Source organism: Miniopterus schreibersii, assembly GCF_964146895.1.
Source record: "Miniopterus schreibersii genome assembly, chromosome: 11".
Taxonomy (NCBI): domain Eukaryota; kingdom Metazoa; phylum Chordata; class Mammalia; order Chiroptera; family Miniopteridae; genus Miniopterus; species Miniopterus schreibersii.
In genome coordinates, this window is record NC_138111.1 from 26896271 (window position 1) to 26917368 (window position 21098).

At 38.4% G+C, this 21098-nt stretch overlaps 1 protein-coding gene across 4 annotated transcripts in view; it reads right to left on the reverse strand.

The window, feature by feature from the left end:
• The window catches only part of RECK (reversion inducing cysteine rich protein with kazal motifs), a 65193-nt gene extending 47443 nt beyond the window's left edge, over window positions 1–17750 (reverse strand). The window contains exons 1-3 of one of the 4 annotated variants that reach the window (XM_081152526.1): window positions 17570–17750; window positions 6239–6297; window positions 372–446 (exon numbers count right to left, since the gene is read on the reverse strand). In XM_081152526.1, coding sequence (XP_081008652.1) covers window positions 372–446; window positions 6239–6297; window positions 17570–17669 — 234 coding nt within the window. In that variant the 5' untranslated portion in view covers window positions 17670–17750. Of the gene's footprint in view, window positions 1–371; window positions 447–6238; window positions 6298–16551; window positions 16597–17257; window positions 17337–17569 lie in introns of those variants that run through there. The other 3 variants (XM_081152529.1, XM_081152528.1, XM_081152527.1) reach the window with 3 other exon arrangements.
• Between the last annotated feature and the right edge of the window lie 3348 nt (window positions 17751–21098).

Sequence of the window (21098 nt, forward strand, 5' to 3'; positions counted from 1 at the left end):
ATTTTCTCTTATCACAAATACAACTTTTCAAAATCAAAATAAATATAAAATTTAGTTAATACAGTTTTCATAAAATTATCAAAATATAACAAGTAAAATTCCAAATTCCAGATAAACTATTATAATGAAATTTAAAAACTAAATTTGTATTTAATATTGTTTTTACCTATATCATAGAATAAACAATAAAAATGAAAGACATATTCTATCTAGCAATTTGTGTAAAGATCCTTTTAAAGTACCTAGCTAAATCTAACATTTTACTTTGATCCCAAACCGTATTCATTGAAAATTTTGCTAAATCTATAGGGAACTCATTAGATGACTTCATTTAGACAAAAGCTTCCATAGTTAAGTTAAACAAGACCTACCATTGTTTCAGGGCAATAATCTGGGGCTCTCTGCAACAGATGTTTTAGTCGGGATTCACTTTTTGAGGAGAATATCTATTTGACAAAAGAAAAAAGTTTTTGTGGCATTTTTTCATAAGAAATAAGGGGAGGTAAAATGTATTATCTTCTAGATTTATCAGTTGCCTAGAGTATCTTTCAACTTCCTTTTATATATGGAAAACCTTTGGAAGCATCTAAATTAAAATGATATAACATTTCTTAAAAGGTTGGTTAGTTTGGCAAATAACCAAGAGGGTCCATTTTCTAATAACCAAAATGGAGAAAATCAGGCTACCAAACTGTAGCCTGGGAGAAAAAAAGAGAAACAGAAAAAGAAAAAACCCCCGATAAATTTATTCTAAACTGTTATACAAACTGCAGTCAACTGACCACAATAAAAAATAAACTATGTTATACCTTGATACTGGTGAAGAACAAATTTGTAAATAGCATTATGGCATAAGCTTCGCTGCAAAATGCCATAAAATAGAGACAAAGCCACTTTTTAATATAGATGCTGAGGAGCTGACAGTTCACTCACCAAGCTACGTGGCTTACTTCCAAAGAGAATTTCAGTCAATGAAATTAACAATTTGATGTCTCAGTAAATAATAATTAATTATGTATATCAGACAGACCTTTATGGTTACCTACAAACAGTTAAGATTATAAAATCCATAAATGCTAAGGACAGTGAAAAAGGACTTAGCTCCAGTTAGTTTTAGTAGCCACTTTCCTCCCAAACTACCAACTATAATTAATAAGTGAAGAGAGCTAGAATATCACCATTTTGCAACCCCTAGTGAATTAATGCATTTAGGCGATTATCAACAAATAACTGATAATATTACAAAAAGAGACAACCAGACACAATACCACTTATGTGTAAGACTTAACAAACAAAACCTAACCTGAATCTGGTCAAGTCTCTGGATCTGTTTCATAATGCAGCTGTAGCTGCTTGCCATGTGTGGCTATTTAAATTTAAACTGAAATCATTAAACTTTAATAAAATAAAAAATTCAGTTCCTCAATCTCTTTAATCACATTTCAAGTGTTCACTTGGCACACCTGGCTAGAGGCTAGTGAACTGGATAACAGATATAGAATATTTTCATTACTGTACAAATTTCTATTGAACAGCTCTGCTCTAAATCTACCTACTAATTACTAAGAAATATAGAGAAAAGAGGAACACATTAAAATGACACCATGGGGATGTGAACAACATAATTCACACTGTGGGAAATGCTACAGAATAAATGACCAGATTTGTTCATCAAATAAATTGTAAGAAGAAACCCAAATATCAAAAGATATTCAAAAGATATAGCCAATTGCAATGCTTATATCTCACTTGGATCCTGATTCAAACTAAAAATAAAATTATGTAACAATAAATTTGAAAAATAACTAGATATTTGAATATTATATTTTAAAAGAAGTGATAATTTTTAAAGTGTTTTTATTTTTATACCACTTTATTTTTTTTTAATTAAAAAAAATATATATATATATATATCTTTATTGATTTCAGAGAGAAGAAGGGAGAGGGAGAAAGAGAGATAGAAACATCAATGATGAGAATTACTGATAGGCTGCCTCCTGCACGCCCCCACCAGGGATTGAGCCTGCAACCCGGGCATGTGTCCTGACCAGGAATCAAACCTTGATTTCTTGGATCACAGGTTGATGCTCAACCGCTGGGCCATGCTGGCTGGGCTATTTTTATACCACTTTAATGAGTACTTATACAAACTGAAAATTTATGAATCAAATGATATGACAACTGGGATTTGCTTCAATATAAACCTGTCTCAATATAACTGTTGGGGGGGAGTGGACCGGGGTATAAATGAAACACAACTGGCCTTGACTTAATAATGCTGAAGCTGAATATGGGGTTTATTATATTTTTATTTACCTTTGTATATATATGAAAATTCCCATGATAAAAAGATAAAAAGAATAATAAATGGGGGGAAAAAGACAATAATGAAAGAAAGCAAGAAACAATAAAAAAGAGGTAGAAAGAAAGAAGCAAGCACAAGACATTGGTAGTGGAATTGGAAGAAGTATAGAGAAAGCTATGCTTCCATTCATCCTGTTTTGCCTCCATTCTACCTACTCACAAAATAGAAACAAAAAAACAAAGCAAAGAACCTACAATACTTGAAACAGTTTAGAACAGCACAAAGAACAATGAACTGAGCAACCTACTTGGCCTTAGCCTGGTGGCTAAGACCATGGACTTGGTAATCAAACACACTTGGGTTTGAGCCCTTGCTCCTCAAGTTATTTCCTTAGAGACCTTGGCAAGTTATTTAACTTTTCTATACCTCAGTTTTTCCTCATCTATAAAATGCAGACAATAATATTATCTCCCTCAAGTGCTTAGTATGAGAATTAAATGAAATAATGCATGTAAAGAACCTGGCACATAGGAAAAAATATTTAAAAAAAAACACTGTTCCCTGTGTTTCAGTTTTTTGAATAGCTAACAAGCAAAATTAAGGAGTTAGACAATCGTCCTGGCCAGTGTGGCTTGGTTGGAGCACTGTCCCATACACTGAAAGGTGGTGGGTTCAATTCCCAGTCAGGGCACATACCCAGGTTGCAAGTTTGATCCCCCTTCCAGGCATGTACAGGAAGCAACCAATCAATGTTTCTCCCTCACACGGATGCTTCTCTCTCTTCCTTCCTCTCTCCAAAATCAGTGAAAAACATACTTGGATAAGGATTAAAAAAAAAAAAAAAAAAGACTATCCGGTCTCTCTGTCTCTAAAATTATAATTTTATAAAGTAGATTAAATTAAACCAAGAAACATAGTTATTAGTAATATAAATAAGATAACTTATTAGAAATATAAATAACTAATAATAATATTAGGAATATAAATAAGTTAAATAATTAGGTTAAAGAAGGCAGCATGTACATATTTTTACATACGGTAGACTTGAACAGAAGCAGTTACTTTTCTCACTAAACTGATCAGCACACTTAAAAAGAAAAATGAATACTTATTCAGTATATCAAAATATGTACTATGATTACACAAATCATCTCAGAGCAAAAAACTTAATAACCAAAACTGTATCCTGGTCAAGGCAGAAATAATCAGATCACAGTTTACAATCCTGATCTTGAGAGATTTTTAACTCATACTTATCTCCTCCCTCTGTCATAACTCATTTCGCTTTGTCTTCAAACAAGCAAAGGCCTCTCCTCTTGAAACAAATCTTAATTTCCTGTACTGACTTACTGACTTTTCCAATTAACATTCTACATTTTCCTTTCATTACTTGCAAACATTCACTGACCAACTTCCTTAAGCAAAGGTATGATGAGTACAACAAAGATGAATAAGACAGATCATAATCTCTATATTCAAAGAATTTATAACGTAGTTGGGAAGATATGATTCATATAAAACAATACATTTTTGCAAGTTTGCAATATTACATAATAAATTTCTATTTAAATATTTTAAATCTCTGCACTATGACTTTTAGCCCCACCACTCCAGTCAATCTAGAAATATTTATTGAGAGTTTTTCAAGTGAGGCACTATTCTAAGCAGTGAAGGATTCACCATAAACAAAGTCAACAAAATTCCTTCTTTAGAGTATCTCTCCTAATAGTCTTCTTTTAAAAACTAAGGGCGTTTTCTCAGATGTTAAACTCCTTGACTTTTCTTTGGCATCTGACACCTTATTTCATTGACTTTTATAAAACACCAGCCCTGACTTATCTAAATTCAAATTCTAAAGTTCTAATTCCAAATCTCTAACTGTCTTCACACAGTGGTTTTCACTCATAATTTGGCAACTCGCCTTCCCCACTGCCCCCCAAACCAAATCTTTTCCCAACCTCTCATAACCATCAGGGATACTACTATTCACTCCAACTCAAGACCTAAATGTCATCAGGACTCCACCCTTTCTTCATTCTCTACTAAAGAAATAATTATTCCTTACTCCTGGTATTTCCTTTCATTTTGAGTGAGCTCTGCTAGTTTTAGCAACCTGGCCTCTCTCCACATGCGCACTCACTCCTCCAGTGACTGTGAAGACTGACTTGCTCACTGACTTACCCAACTGTTGAGTATGGTAGGAGAAAGTGAATATCTGTAACCCAGACCTTACTTCTCCTCATCTGGGAGTAAATCTAATTCTGTAGTTTAGTGTGCATTTGGATATAAAAGTTACATTCAACATTTGTGTAACTAGTAATGAGTAATATCTGGGGTCCAATTTGCCGGATTTCTTTGCCTTATTTCTCAATTAAAGTGAAACTAGGTTAGGGATGAATGTTCTATATTAGGGTAACTATAGTAGTGACTTAATTTGTTAATATTGAATTTCTAACATTTCTGAGTTTAAGAACTTAGACCTTGCCTGTCTAATTTCTTAAAAATCATTCCCTCTTTTGAACACCTAGTGGGAAAAACAAGAAGAAACAAAGCAAAAAGTCAGGAAAGCAGTGTTTCCAAGAGTAGCAGAGCTACTTTTTTTTTTTTCTTTCTAAATATGATTTCAGAGAGAGGAAGGAGAGGGAGAGATAGAAACATCAATGATGACAGAGTCATTGATTGGCTGCCTCCTGCATGCCCCCTATTGGGGATCAAGGCCCCAACCTGGGCATATGCCCTGACCAGGAATCGAACCGCGATCTCCTGGATCCTAGGTCGATGCTCAACCGCTGAGCCACGCCAGCCAGGCAGTAGTAGAGCAACTTTAAAAACTCCCTTATGGTGACAGCATCAAAGGCTCATTTTTGCTTCTAAAAGCTATTTTCAGGCAATAAATGTGCAGAAAACTTAATTTGCTGTAGAGTTTCTACATGAATTCTGAGGCAGCTATTTAGATGAGCCAAGTCACTATCTTGTTTTATAATTAGAAAGTATCTCGCAAAATCTTTCTAAAGTCATAATATCATTTGAGAGAACTTTTAATCCCAGGTAGCTTTCTTGGTTTTAGACAGTGACAAAATCCAGGCAATTACTTGAAAATTCCTCCAAAAGATGATTGAGGCCATTACTTCTCAAGTGCTAAGGCTAGAACTACACAACCAAGATGATGAAAGAAAGGTAAGACTTTAAGACTTTAGGTATTGTCTCAGTAGAACTTGCCTGAAAAGGCTCAACAAGAAAAATTCATATCTGCAGAAAGTTTCAAAAGTAGTACAATGAACATTTTGCAACATTTGCTTTAACTGTCTGCATAAACACATATTATTATTACTATTATTTTGATGAAACATTTTAGAATTCATTACATGCACAATATTCATTCCTAAATTCCAACATGTATATCCTAAGAATAAGGACACCATCCTACCTGACCACAATACAACCACCAAATTCAGGAATAGAGCACTGATACAATATTATTACAGCCTGTATTCAAATTTTACCAGTTTATCCCCATAATGTCCTTTTCATAGCAATCTTTTAATTCCAGGATCCAATCTAGGATCACTCATTGCATTTAGTTGTCATGTCTCCAGTGTCCTTTAACCTGGATGTTTCTTATAGCCTTTGTTTTTATAACAATGATTACCTTTTTGAAGAGTACAGGCTGTTGTTTTGAGGAATATCCCTCAACCTGGGTTTGTCCTACTGTTTCTTCATGATCAGGTTATATATTTTTGGCAGAAATTCTACATGAGATACTGTGCTCTTTTCACTGCATCGTGTCAGCAGACACACATTAATTTGTTCCATTACTGGTGACATGAACTCTCTTCTCTTGGTTAAGGTGCTGTCCAACAGATTTCTTCAAAACAATTCTAATTAATAACAGTTACATAACTAAAACCTTCTAGAATTATTATGTAAGCTTACCTGTTCACATACATCACGGCACATTTGGTTATCCTTGGAATGATCACAACATAATGCACCTAGGAAGAAAAAATAAGCACCTGATGTTGCCCACTTTATATAAACAAGATAGTTAAGCTAAATCAAATGGTTATATAAACCATTCATTCAACAGATTATTAGTATTATTCATTTTAATTCAACAAACTTTTACTGTGTATCTAGTAGAAGCCAAGGACAGTGCTAGGTTGGTTCTTGCCCTCAAAAAGCTTGTAGTCTAATAGGGGGGACTGTCATGTAATAATAGCTAATGTATTGTGTACTTTCCAGGTGCCAGAATTTTACTAAGTTTGCTTTATGCATTATCTTATTCAACCCTTACAATTGCCCTATGGACTCCATTCTATTACTATACCTATAATGTAAGGTTAAATTAGAAAGAAAAAAAGAGTGAATTTTGTTTTGAACATGTTAAATTTAAGGTTTCTATAGGACATCTAGATGAAAATTCCAGTAAAGTCACAAATCCAAGTCTAGACTGCACGTAAAACCAAGTCTAAAGATCCAAATTTATAATCATTGGCAAAAAGAAGACATATAGAAATAAATGACATTGCCTAGGGAGAGTTTCTAGTGAGAAGTAAACAGAGCACCAAATTCCAAAGAACAGCAATATCTGAGACATGGGAAGAAACAAAGAAAAAGACGGAGATGGAACAGTCAGAGAGGTAGCAAGAAAGTGGCACCACAGAAGAGGGAGCAGCTAGCGTCATACACCAGAATAGTCAGGTTAGACTGAAGACTCAAAAAAACAAATCTGTTTACTAATTAGGAGGCCACTTTGTGACCTTCACAATGTACTTTCTGTGGAATTGGTAGAAGTGAATCATATTAAGGAGTAAACTAGAGGTGAGGAAGTATAAGGATGCAGGATCGAGGGAAGGTTTTTCCATTATTTTAGAGTGGTCCTTGGGAGACTCTAAATCCCTGGAATTTCCTGAGTAACAGGAATGTCTGTTATGTTTATGAGGTGACCCAAGGTCTCACCTAGAATCTTCAGGGCTGGAAAAGTCAGCCATGTAATAAGAGGGTTGCTTTGAGCCACATGATATCACCTCGATCTCTCAACATCCAGCAGGACAGGGGAACTGGAGATTGAGTTCAACCACATGGCCAATGATTTCAATTAATCATCTAAGTGACGGAATCCTAATAAAAACTCTAGATACCAAAGCTCAGTGAACCTTTCCCAGCTGGTGAAGACACTGATGTGCGAGGAAGAGGATGGATACTGATTCCATGAGGAAAGGAAACAAGCTCTGCATTTCCTCCCAGACCTCACCCTGTATGTCTCTTCATTTGACTGGTCCTCCTGATTTGTATCCTTTATAATAAAACTGTAATCATAACTACAGTGCTTCCCTGAGTTTTACAAATCATTCCAGTGAGTTACTCATTCTGAGAGGGTCATGGGAAATCTGGATAGCCAGATGGTCAGAAGTGTGGGTGGCTTGGGAACCCCCAAAGTGCCTGAAGTAAGAGCAGTCTTGTTGAGGCCCATGCCCTTTAACTTGTGGGGTCTGTTCTAACTCTGAGTGGTCAGTGCAGAATTGAGTTGCTCTACTCCCAGTTATGGACAAAACAGAAAATAGGATGTGGGTTGTATTTGGGGCTAGGGATACAATAGTGAACAAATGTTATGCTCTCTGACTTCATCTAGGTTAGTCTGATGATAGAACAAAGTCTAGACAAGAGGAAAGGATGTAAGGGAACTCAAATTAAGAGGAAAATTGACAGCCTCCATTTTCTCAGTGAAACAGAGATTAGGTCTGAGAACAAAAAGGACTGAGATGGGGATGGAGGCTTGGATTTAAATTGTAGAGGTCTGAAACAGCTGTTATGAAGAACAGAGAAAGAAGGCAACTATAGATATGTTTCTCAAACTTGTGTTCTACTAAACACTGTTTCATGAGTTGTTAATAACTATCCCTCAAGAGAAAATGTTTCACGTACAAATAAATTTGGAAATGACAAAGAGAATTCTTCACTGCTGTACTTTAATCCTTTAATATGCTAATATTCATTATTAATCTCCTATAAGGGAGATCTAAGTAGACTGATTTCTCACAGAACAGGAGACTTTTTTTATGCCACTTATTAACATTTCAGAGTGTCAGTTTGAGAACTATCAAATTAAAGAAAAGAAAAAGTGTTGCTGAACAGCATTATGAGCCCAGAGAAATTCATAAGTTGGCTATAGAGATAATCAGGAGGGGCATGTTACTATTCTAGAGCAGTGATTTTCAATCCTTTTCATCTCGTGGCACACATATACTAACTACTAAAATCCTGTGGAACACCAAAAAATATACTTTTTGCCAATCTGAAAAAAAATAAGTATAATTTTTAAAAGATTTTTAAATTGAGTTTAGAGAGAAAGGAAGAGGGAGAGAAAAACATCAGTGTGAGAGCAAAACATCCATTGGCTGCCTCCCACACAGCCCTCACTAGGAATCAAGCCCACAACTCAGGCATGTGCTCTGATGGGAATCTAACTGGAAACCCTTTGGTTCACAGGACAATGCCCAACCAACTGAGCCACACCAGCCAGGGAGGTAAAATTCTGATTCATTCACACCAGACAAGTATTGTTGTGTTGGCTGTTGTCATTTTTTTATTTGACAATATAAGGGAAAAGGGGTCAGTGCCCCTGACTAAATAATCAGATATTGCATGTTTTAAAAATTCTCGTGGCACACCAGTGTGCCTGCTGCAGAACACAGATTGAAAATTGCTGCTCTAACACAAAAGTCATATGAGGGCAGAAAATCCAGCTGATCATGAGCAAAGATATGTAACTCAGGATAACATATGGTCCCAATAAGCAGAGGCTTAGCAAAAAGTAAACAATCAGGCAGACAAGAGTCTGATTTGGGCCTAGAGATTTTTGAAAAAGTTTCTTGGAGCAAAGGTCTGTTTAGAACAGAAACACAAAATATGTTATAATTAAAACTTCAATAACAATGGAAAGTTTTATTAAAAAAATATATTAAAAGCCTATTTTTTCCCTATTTAAAGGTGAAGGTAAAATTTATAGTGAAGTGACCCCCCCCCCAAGTTAAAATTTTGAAATAATTTTTTTTCATTAAGAAAATAAGATAAGCCCTGGCCGGGTGGCTCAGTTGGTTGGAGCATACCTAGGTTGCTGGTTCGGTCCCTGGTCGGGTCACAGCTGTGAGGCAACCGATCAATGTTTCCCTCTAACCTCTCTCTCTCCCTCCTTACCCTTCCCCCAAATCAATAAAAACATATCCTCAGGTGAGGATTTTTAAAAAAGCACACCTATGCTCTCACTGTCCTGCCAGAACCTGTGTTGACATTTTGACATATTTCCTTCTAGTCCTTCCAAATACCTGATATTTCTGACAAAATGAGATTAAAGAGGGCAGCCTGAAGTCTTCTGGCAATAACTCCCTTCCCCCTCACAACCAAGCATTCCTCTGTAATAGTACATTTCCTCCCTGGAGAAAACTGCCACCCTCCCTTGAAAAGGGAACCAATGTGCCATCACATTTTCCACATGCTATTCTTAACTTTAGCCATTATTATATTGGTACACAGCTTTCTTTCTTTGAGACAACAAAAAGTTATTAGAATTTTTAACAATGCATATTTTCAAGAAATAAATGTCTACAAATAGGCATCAATTCATATGTCTTCATTAAGAATGGGGAAAAGGATTTCAAATGCAATTAATGTGCCCATTAAAGTTCTTTGTCTTTTTTAGAGCTATTAAAATGGATTAATTGGGTCAGTCAACTATTATAGTGCAAAAAACTCTCTAAGGTCTAATGTTTTATATAAGAGAAGACAATGAATTCTAGAAATTTGTTAATATAATTTGATTCTAATCTAATTTCTTGTTCTTCAAGAAAAACTATTATTCTCATAAAATGGAATTGAACAAATAAAGGTAAATTAGTTAAAAATAAAAATTGATATTGACATAATGAAAATAAAGAGCACAGGTGTTATTCTCATTAAAGATATAAGAATGAATGTCCTATTTTACATTCTTATTCCAAGAGCCTGTAATTATAAAATTAATAAAAACAAAAAACTGATTACTAAAGGCCATGCATGTTGTGTTTAAGAAGGTATTAGTGTAACCTAGAACTATGCAAGCAGAATTATCCAATAATTAGAAACATCAAGGTTTGGCTGCTGGTTTGGGCCACATGTGTACTAAAGATAGACAAGTAAGCAGGAAGCACATGCTCCAGCCACAAGGGAAAAATGCAACTTCTAAGACCAACCAGCATTTAAAAAAACAAATACACACCCTAATTTAAACTAAAATATTCATAGAATTACAGGATTTTTGAAGTTAAAAGAGATTTTGCCACAGAAGCCTCCTGAAAGCTATAATTCAATTTGGTTAATGAAAAGCCATTCTTGTTTTCTTTTCTAAAGAAAATAAGATTCCTTCTAATTAATGTCTTCCTAAAGAATTACTAAAACAGAACATATATATCCTAAACTATTGATGGGGAAAAGCTAAATCTGTGCTGATACTGGAAAAAGATCATTCTAAATAAAAAAGACATGTTAATAAAAAATCTGATCTTAATTTTAGTTAAATTTTTATTTTCAAGACAGTCTGGAAACTGACAATCACTTTAAAAATGCTTAAATGACAACTGCAACTTTAACTTATAAATGTATTCTTGCAATTGTTACATTTACCTTTTAAAATATATGTTTGTATATGTATATCAACAGCCAATGAAGAGCCAAACAGTAAAATGATTATCCATATACCCAACCACCTGGATTCAATATTGCTAACATTATATCATCTGTCATACTGCTTTACTTATCTATTTAGACAGATATATATTTTCTATTTTTTTAAAATCATTTGTAAGTTACTGATAGCCTTCTCCATTGCTTGCCTCATAGTGCACTGCTGCAACAACCAATTCTATTCAACTCTATTACCAGTATGACTGTCGGATTAATTTTTTAATAGCCCTTATATAATATCACTCTTCTAATCAAGGGCCTACATTGGCTTCCTGCTATTCTAATTCTAAATTTTCCAAATATTCTAACCTCCCCTTCCCTGACAGCCTTATTTTTTAACAAGAAAACCTACAACACAGCTATTTACCCTGAATACAGCTTTCTGCCTGAAATGCTCAGTGCCCTCTCCTGCTGACCTAAATCTCACCTCAACTCTTAGAAAGCCTTTCTTCTCCAACAACTCCAAGTCATGTTGTTGCTTTTTTAATTTTTTGTGGTTTTTTTTGCGATTTAAGGCCCTACTATTCTAGTCAGAACTGGAAACTTTAACACTTCTCTCATTTCATGTTTATACTTATGGTATCCCCAGACTGGTTGTAAACGTCTTGTACCCATTTAGCACAGTGCTCAGCTCAAAAAATTTTTATTCATAGGTTAATATGTAATCATTTCCTAGTTATGTAGCTTTTTATCAGGAAAAAAAGTACAAAAAGTTGTATTTCCCTCACTGTACCACTTCAGTACCATATTTCATATGGTGACCAACTCGTAATTTAACAAACATCATATGAGTTTTTGGTCTAGGTCAAAAGATAAATTGATCCCAATCATATACTCAGGCACAGAGATATGCAACCAGTTGGTGGTGGGCTCCACAGCTATAAGGTCAAGAAGAGCTGGGTGGGGCAAACTGAAGTTTTATGGTGGTGCAGACACTTTAAGTTAAAAGAGGAAGCTGGTTGGTGGAGAGTAGGAAATACAAGAGATGCACGAGAGAGAACCAATCAGAGCTAGAGAGAGAGACTATCTCCAAAAGTAGTATTGGTTCCTGGCAGCTTTCCAGTTCCCACAATAGTCCCTGGGTTTGTGTTGTGCTCAATGTCCTACCCTTGGATTTCTATGTGATCCCCTGTTAGATGCTATATAACTTGCCCCCTAATCCCAAGCCACCTTGGTTTCTTTTCCTTTGGGGGTCAAAAGAACCTTAATCCAGACATTCATCATTATGAAACAACTAAAGCAAATGACTCTCTTAAGATCTTCCCCCAAGATGCTAACAGCCAGTATTCTTTGATAATTCCCTTCTCTACTCTATGCTGCAGGCCTCCCATTTACATCTAAAAGTGTGAATGTAAAAATAAGAAGTAAATGAATAAATATGAGTGCAAATGTCTGGCTTCCAGTGGTGTACTCCACACTCAGAATGCTTCTCTTAATACTACCCTTTCCTTGAAGTCATCTTCGTGTTATCTATGTGCTTTACAACATTCATCATGTCTATATACCTGACCAAATCACGATTTTTCCTTAAATATATTCTTCAGACTTAGAACATAAGTGGATATGTACTAATAAAACCACATAATATTAGCAATGCAGTTATACATTTTTGGTGATATTTAAAGACTGAATTTCCCACTAAACCATAAACCCCATGAAAACGGAGACCATGTCTGTTTTTGCCTGCCACTTTATACCTAGTGCCTATCACGGTGTCTGGCACTATTATAAGCTTAACAAATATTTGCTGAATGGATTACTGGCAGGTATGAGCTTAATAAACAATGGGCCTGGGGGAGTTATTCCTAATACCCATCTTAAACATGTTCAAAAATGGAACTTTGATTCTCTTCCTAGCTCACCTGCCAACCTACTCCAATTTGCTCCTCCCCATCTTCCTGATCTCAGCAAATGGTATTATTTTTTACTTAGTTGCTCAATGTAAATATCTATGAGTAATCTTTAATTCTTCCTTCCCTAACTTCCTACATTCAATCCATCAGTAATATACCCTGAGTCTTTCTTTTACCTTCACCACCACTCTGCTTTAAGTAACCATTATCTGCTGCTTTGACTCTGCAATGGGCTTCTCTAGTCACCCTGTTTTTACTCCTATTCTCTACAATTGCTTTTTAAAATGTTATTATTGATTTTAGAGACAGAGGAAGGGAGAGGGAGGGAGAGAGGGAGAAAGGAAGAGAGAGGGAGAGAGAGAGAAAGGGAGAGGGGAAGAGAGAGCAACACCGATCAGTTGCCTTGAGTGTGAGCCCTGACTGGGGATTGAACCCAAAACCTAAGTATGTGCCCAGATAGGTAATCAAACCTGCAACCTTTTGGTGTACGGGATGATGCTCCAATTAACTAAGCGACCCTGCCAGGGCTCGCTTTTTTTTTTTTTTTAATTCAGCAGCCAGAGTAATCTAAACTATAAATCAAAGCTGACATACCTTACTTAAAAGTCTATTGGTTCTTATCTGCATACAAAATAAAGTCCACAATCCATATGTGGCTTTTTGCAAGGCTCAGTACCATTTAGCCCTAGCCTACTCTCTAGTTCATTTTGTTGCAACCATATCTTCTGCTCCTTCTTGTCTTAGGGCCTCTGCACTTTCTGGTTCCTACTCATTTTTCCTTAGGACAGCACCTTCATGTATTCAGATCTTGGTTTTGAACTTTACCTTCTAAAAGTGGCCTCTCATCATCATTATGTAAAGAACCACTCTCCCTCTACTCACACAATTCTCTGTTATCATCTGGTTTCCTTCATAGCATACTTGTCACTACCAGAAATCATTTTATTTATCTGTTTATTGTCTATCTCTCCTCCACCAAAATGTAAGCTCCTCAAGAGCATCAATCCTACACTTAGAATAGCACCTAACATACAGTAAACACTTGATAAATATTTTTTGAACAAACACCTCTAGTATCTGTTTTGCTCTTTTAAAACCCTCATTTGTTGCTGTTGTTAATCCTTACCTGAGGGTATTTTTTCCATGGCTTTTAAGAGAGAGTGAAAGGGGAGGGGGGCGGGGAGAGACAGAGAAAGAGATACAGATGTGAGAGACACACATGACTACTCGCCTCCTGAATGGGGCGGGGGCAGTGAGGGAACCTGAGACCCAGGTATGTGCCCTTGACTGGGAATCGAACACTTGACCCTTTGGTACAGGGGCTGATGCTCTAACCACTGTGCAACACTGGCCAAGGCTAAAACCCACATTTTTAATGTATAAAAACCACTTCTTGACATTATCCCATTTTTTTCCAGAAGTGGCACATGGTGAAAAGTATGATTAATGAAAGTTTGCTTAAATCTATGGATATAAGACAGGAACTTTTAATAGCATACCAGAATAAACTGTCATATCTGGTCTATCACCAGTCCTAGTTCTTTCTGTAGTGTGTGAGCCAAGATACTTCTTTGGAAATAAAATCTGCTTCTTTTACTTTTCTCCAGATAGGCATTTGCTTTTTCTAACTTAACATTTATTACATTATTTTTCAGGATTCTGGGCTGATTATTACATAATTCCTTAAATGTCAACTTATTGAAACCTAGCCCTTAACTTTACATCTTTCCCTCTTTTGCTCTACTACAAAACATCTTAAATAGAAACAGCTATTATCAGGTGCCAGGACAGATCCACTACAACTTAAGGTCCCATCCCATCCTTCAAAGGGAACACTAGAAGTGTGTGTTGGGGCGGGGTGTGGGGAGGACAGGGATGGGATTGGAGAGTACCCTGGAATAGGAAGTGTGGCATTACTCCAATGTAGACGGTGTGGCCAAACTTCTCAAGAGATGAAAATCACTGAGCCAGTAATATCACTCCCTCACCTCCACACCCCTCCCCAGAATAGGAATGAAAATCTCTGTGTTACAAGAGGTAAGAGTTATAAAGTGTTATTCCAGAGTAGACAGGCATATCCAACCTTGAACCAGGCAAGGACAGGGGAAAGAAGACTATCTGAGCAGGAATGCAAGCTCAGCCTTCATTGAAATACAATTTAATATTGTGTTCTCAATTTTTGTTTAGGATTGAAAAACATTTTACACACTTTCTACAGATACACAGTGGAAGCTTTTGTCCATTGTATTACTCAATGGCCTTTATGTAAAGAAGCAGGTCATAAATGCTTCCTAGAATTTAGTATGAGGGACAAATCTCACATTTAGATCAAACTGAAATTTTTCTTTTTATCAAACAATGCAAACTCTATGCTGTCATGAACTTTTAGAGTTGGAAGGGCCTTTAGAAATCACTTAGCCCAGCGTTTTCTAAAGTGTGCTTTAGATGCTATGAAGAAAAAAAGAGTTCTATAAGCAAATGCGTTTTTATCTTTCTATAATAATTTTATTGATATAAATCATGTTAAATTAATTAAACAAGAAGGCCATTAGACTGAGGTGGCTTTACTGCCTTCCTTAGTAGCCTACATAAGCAAATCAAAACCTAAGCTTTTAATACCTTAAGAGTAAGAAATTGAAACCTGAGGACAATCAATCACAAACAGCCACCTAGGCTTTCCCAAATAAGGTATCCACTTAAACTATAGCCAATCAAATAATTTCTTTGCTTTGCTTCCATCTCTTCTCTATGAAAGGCACCCCCCTCCTATCATTTCCCCTTTGGTGCTGCCCATTTGAATCAACTGTTGCTCAAATAAACTCTTAAATTTTTAGTATGCCTCATTTTATACATTATCACATGATACAAAATTCATCCTTTTTAAAGTGTACGATTCAGTTGTTTTTTAGTATATCCATGGAGTTGTGCAATTATTGCCACAATCTAACTTTAGAACATTTTCATTACCCTAAAAAGAAACCTCATACCCATTAGCAGTCATTTCTCTGTTCCCCCAGCAAACAAATTTCTTTACCACAGAAATCCCTGGACCCTTTCATGGGAATCTAACATGTTTTTTGAATTTATAAGAAAGGGGTGCAATGTGCAGTGTTTCCCAAACTCATTTAATAGCTAACATCTCAGTGCTTACTATATGCCATTTTAAATATTATTCATGTATTACCTCAATTCTCACAAAAATCTATTATATATGTGTGTGTGTGTGTGTGTGTGTGTGTGTGTGTATATATATATATATATATATATATATATATATATAGTGTGTGTGTGTGTGCATATTAAAGCACGAAAAGACTAAGGCTAAGTAACCTGTTCAAGTATTCTTAACTACTCCACTCTACTATTATCTACAGAATCAACTAGTTGTGAGATGAGAATGAACAGCTAGTATTCTATAGACCATAACTTGGAAATGCTTTAATTCAATATCTTTACCTTAATGAGAGAAATGAGGCCCAGAAAGGTAAGCTGATTTAGCCAAGAATACAAAGCATTTTCTCTCTCCCTCTCCTCTGATTTCCATGTAATTGATGGTTAAATTTAGAACCCAATTACAACGAACGAATGCCAGGTTCCTGACATAATCTTCTCCCTTCTTTAAAGACTTTCTTGCCTAAAAACAAACAAACAAAAAACTTTAACATTGTAAGCTACCTTAAAATCCTGTCCAGGTTGATTTCGCTCTTTCTAGGTGTAAGCTCTTTCAGCAAGCAATGCACTGCTCCTCACCTTCTGATGCACAAATCTCAGCCATCTTTGAACGCCTAGTGCAGTCGGGGGCTCACTCAGTTTTCCTCCCACCCCCGAGGTGGAGGTCCTCTCTCTCCCTCAGTGCACCCACAGCCCTTCATCTCCGACACTCCGGCCTTGGACTTCAGCAGCTTGTGTCCTGCTGTACCCCACTTCCTAGCCAGAGAGCTACTGGAGGGCAGGACAACTCCTACAGCCCAGCAAGGGAGAGACGCTCAGTTAAGTACTTAACAGTTTCCTATCCACTCTTGGTTTAATTCCTCCAGGGCAGGAACAAGACTGTCCTCAGGCCCGCCAGCCCTCCGAGAGCGGGGCTGACTGACTTTCACGTCTCTCCCGGAGCCCGGCGCCGTGTCAGCCGCACAGCACCCGCAGCGAACTGCAGCGCCACCGGGTGTGGAAGGCTCGGGCCCGTTCTCTTCGGGGACTTGAACCTGGCCGGCTGCTGGGCCCGTCGGCGCTCGCCGCCCAGGGTCTGCCCTTCTGAACCCAGCGAGGGTCCAGTAACAATAACTCGTCAGGGCGGCGGCGGGGTGGCTGCACCTCCGAAACCCACCCAACCCTCGCGACGATTCTGGGCGAAGGCATTTCACCCTCTTCTGACAGAGACCTGCGTCTGCTGAGGAGATAAGGGACGCTCTGGGGTCCTCGGTCCGGTGGGTGACAGAGTAAGGCCTCGAACGTGGGTCACCGCTCCCCGTTCAGCAGATCTTTGGGGCGAGGAGAGCGAGGGTGGAGAGGGGTCCTCGCTCATCCCGCCTCGGCACCCCTTCCAGCCGGCTGGGACCTCCGGCCCCTGGGTCACCCGCCGCTCGCCGGGTCTGGGGGTCGCGCGCCCCCCCGCCCCCAGCCCCGCGCCATCTTGGAGCGCTGAGGCGGCCGCTCCGGACCGCCCCGAACCGCTGCTCCAGCAGTTACTCACCCGCGCTGCCCGGGGCCAGGCCTCCTACCACTCCCGCGACCCCCGCCACGGCCAGGAGAAGCAGCAGCGCAGCTCGCGGAGAGGCCCGGACGCTCGCCATGTCCGGGCCGGGAGGTCCGGAGCCGCGGGATGCTCGGACCCAGCCTGGCAGCCGCGGCTGCTCGCGGAGGCCCCGCCCCGGCATCCTGGAGCTTTGATGATTGGCTGCGGCGCACTCAAGCCCCGCCCCTCGGCCTCAAGGAGTTTCCAAAACCTGCCGGGGGCGGGAACAGGCCAGCGACCCGGGCTCTTTGTTACGGCCCAGCTGTTTGTCCGCTTCTGCGGCTGAGAGCCCCTGCAGTCATTCTGCCGGAGGGGCGTCCGAGGATGTCAGAGCCCAAGAGCCCTTAGAACACCTCTACCACCCCCGAGGTTTGCAGACAGGGTCACCGAGGCTCAGAGAGGGGGCTGACCTGTCCACGATTGCACCGCAAGTTCGCCTGAGGACTAAGACAAAGTACAGGCCGAACCGAAGTAACTTCTCCCTTCCGCGTACCCTCGATAATCCTCTTAATATCCTTTCTACTGATGCGCTGCCTCCCGTCCAAAGTAGGCATGTCACCCGGGACACCTCGGCCTCCCCTAAAGTCTGAGGAGCTCTGCCGCAGACACGGCCCCCTGACAAGGGCAAGGCACAGATTCACCCTCAAAGTTATTTCACACATGTGGCTTCAGCGTGTCATTGATGTACCATTAAGTACCTAATCCTATCAGGAAATGCTTGTGTGTGTAGATATGGAGAGCCTTGAATGCCAGGTTTAGACTTTAAGAGACAATTTGGAGGTGGGTCCCCACTCCAGCCCTTACCTCTCCTCCCTTGCAGCTACTGGGGGGAATGTTTGAGAAGGTAGGGTGGTTAGCAAAGCACTCCCTCTCTCCCTCTCTCCTTCCTGGGCTCCCTCGCTCTGTTCCTGAATTAATACCTTTTCCCTCTCCCTTCCCTTAAAAAAAACACACACCTTAACCAGAGTTAAAAATTTTCAATTCCTTAATATTAAATATGCAGTATTTACGTTTCCTTTATTGTCTCATAATTTGCTTTCGCAGTTTTTCACGTTCCAAACAAAGTCCATATATTGAAGTTGGTTTGTATGTCTTTTAGGTCTCTTTATGCCCATTCTCTCTCTTTTAAGTTTACAAAAGGAAAACATGAATAAGTTACGATAATCTCTGTAAAACATCTGCTCTGATGACAACTCTCTTCAAACTCTCCAAGAGACCACCTTTTCTCTTACGGGATAGAATGATGTACGGTTATTTAACATGGTGTGAGAGGTTCTGAGCAATTGGACCCAAACAGCTTTTTCCGCTTCATCTCCACACCCTCCCTGTACCCCTGCCACCATCCTTTCAGAACCTCTTATCTTGTTCCAGACCTCTTAATTGTTTTCACCCCTCTTTCACAACATCTATCTTCTCTGCCCAGAATTCCCCAATTCTTGTGGCAACCTGCTCAGCCGAGGGAACTACGATGGTTGCTCAGAGGGCTCTGTGTAAAGTGACTGACACATTTTGCTTTACCTGGGACTGTCCTGGTTTTAAAACAGAAAGACCCATGTCCCAGGAACCTCACTAGTCCCAGGCAAAATGGGACAGTTGGTCTCTTTAGTTCTGTGCACCTCAGAAAATGTCATAAGGGAAGCCTGAAAGGGGATTTCCATATAGAAAAATGAGGTCATACAGGTAATTGATACCACTCCCAAGGTAATTCATTAGGTGGACTGCTTGCTATAAGCCATGGAGATGGGTCATTAGACCATTGGGTCTCTGTATTAGTTTCCTAGGCTGCCATAACAAAGTACCGCAAACTGGGTGACTTAAACAACGGAAATTTATGTCTCAAAGTTCTTGAAACCAGAAGACCGAGATCAAAGCATTGGCAGGGTTGGTTCCGTTGAGAGCTGTGAGGAAATAGCTGATTCATGTCTCTCTTTCAGCTTCACTGGTTGCAATCTTTGGCCCTCCTTGACTTGTGGATGCATCATCTCAAATCTCTGCTTTCATGTTCATGTGGGATCCTCTTGTGTGTACGTGTCTGTCCAAAGTTCTGCTTTTATAAGGACACTAGTCATTATTGATTTAGGGGCCCACCCTACTCCAGCGTGACCTCATCTAAACTAAATACTTCTGCAATAATCCTTATTTCTTTTTTTTTTTTTAATATATCTTTTTTGATTTCAGAGAGAGGAAAGGAGAGGGAGAGAGAGAGATAGAAACATCAATGATGAGAGAGTCATTGATCGGCTGCAGCCCACAACCTGGGCATGTGCCCTGACCGGGAACCCCGATCGCCTGGATCCTAGGTCAACGCTCAACCGCTGAGGCACGCCCAGCCGGGCTAAGGAAGATATTATAAATGTGAGTCACATTCCAGTAAAACTAAAAAACTAAAATTTGACATACCATCAAATTTACTCAATATTGATGAAACGACACAAAATTTTATATGCAACATGTGGACTTTACTATAGCAGAATTTGGCCTCTATAAACTAGCTTACACATAAAGTAGCACTGTCTAATATGGGAGCCACTAGCCACATGTGGCTTTTGAGTACTTGAAATGTAGCAAGTCCAAATTGAAATGTGCTGAAACCAGATTTTAAAAACTTGGTATGAAAACAAGAAAGTAAAATATTATTAAAATTAATTTCACCTGTGTCTTTTTACTTGTTTTTGTTTTAAATTGGCTTTATGTTTTAGAGCAGTTTTAGTTTATAGCAAAACTGAGCAGAAGGTACAGAGATTTCCCATATACTCCCTGCCCTAACATACACACAGACTCCCCCACTATCAATATCCTGCACCAGAGTGGTACCTTTGTTATGATCAGTGAACCTACACTAGCACATCATTATTGCCCAGGATCAATAGTTTACAGTAGGGTTCATTCTTGGTGTTATATATTCCATGGGTTTTTGATAAATGCATAATATCATTTATCCACTATTTTTTTTTTTTTTTACTTTTTTTTTAAAGCGGCTATTAGAAAACTTAAAATTACATATGTGATTCACTTTGGGGCTTACATAGTTTTATTCCACAGTGCTGGTATAATCATCTTTCATTTTAAACAAAGGTTCATGCTTACAGATCAGCATGGCACTTTAAAAATGTTACTCACCAGTAATTTTGTCCTGAGTTCAAAAACATCTTTCTGTGTTTTAGATAAATAAGACCCATCGAACCTTTTGATTTGTGCTTGTGTGATATAGTTTCCCTATTATTTTAGTTGTAACCTATTTGTTTTTTAAAAATTTAAGCAGGTTTCTTGTGGAAATCATATCACTGGTTGCTTTTTTCTTTTTAATTTAACCTGACAACATCTGTCTTTTAATTGGAGTGTTTAGATCATTTAGAGTTAATATAATTACTGATATGGTTGAGTTTAAATCTATCTTGCTATTTTTCGATTTGCTCTATTTATTCTTTTTCTATTTTTTTCAACTTTTGTTTTTTCTACTTTCTTTTGGAATGATAGAGGGTTTGGA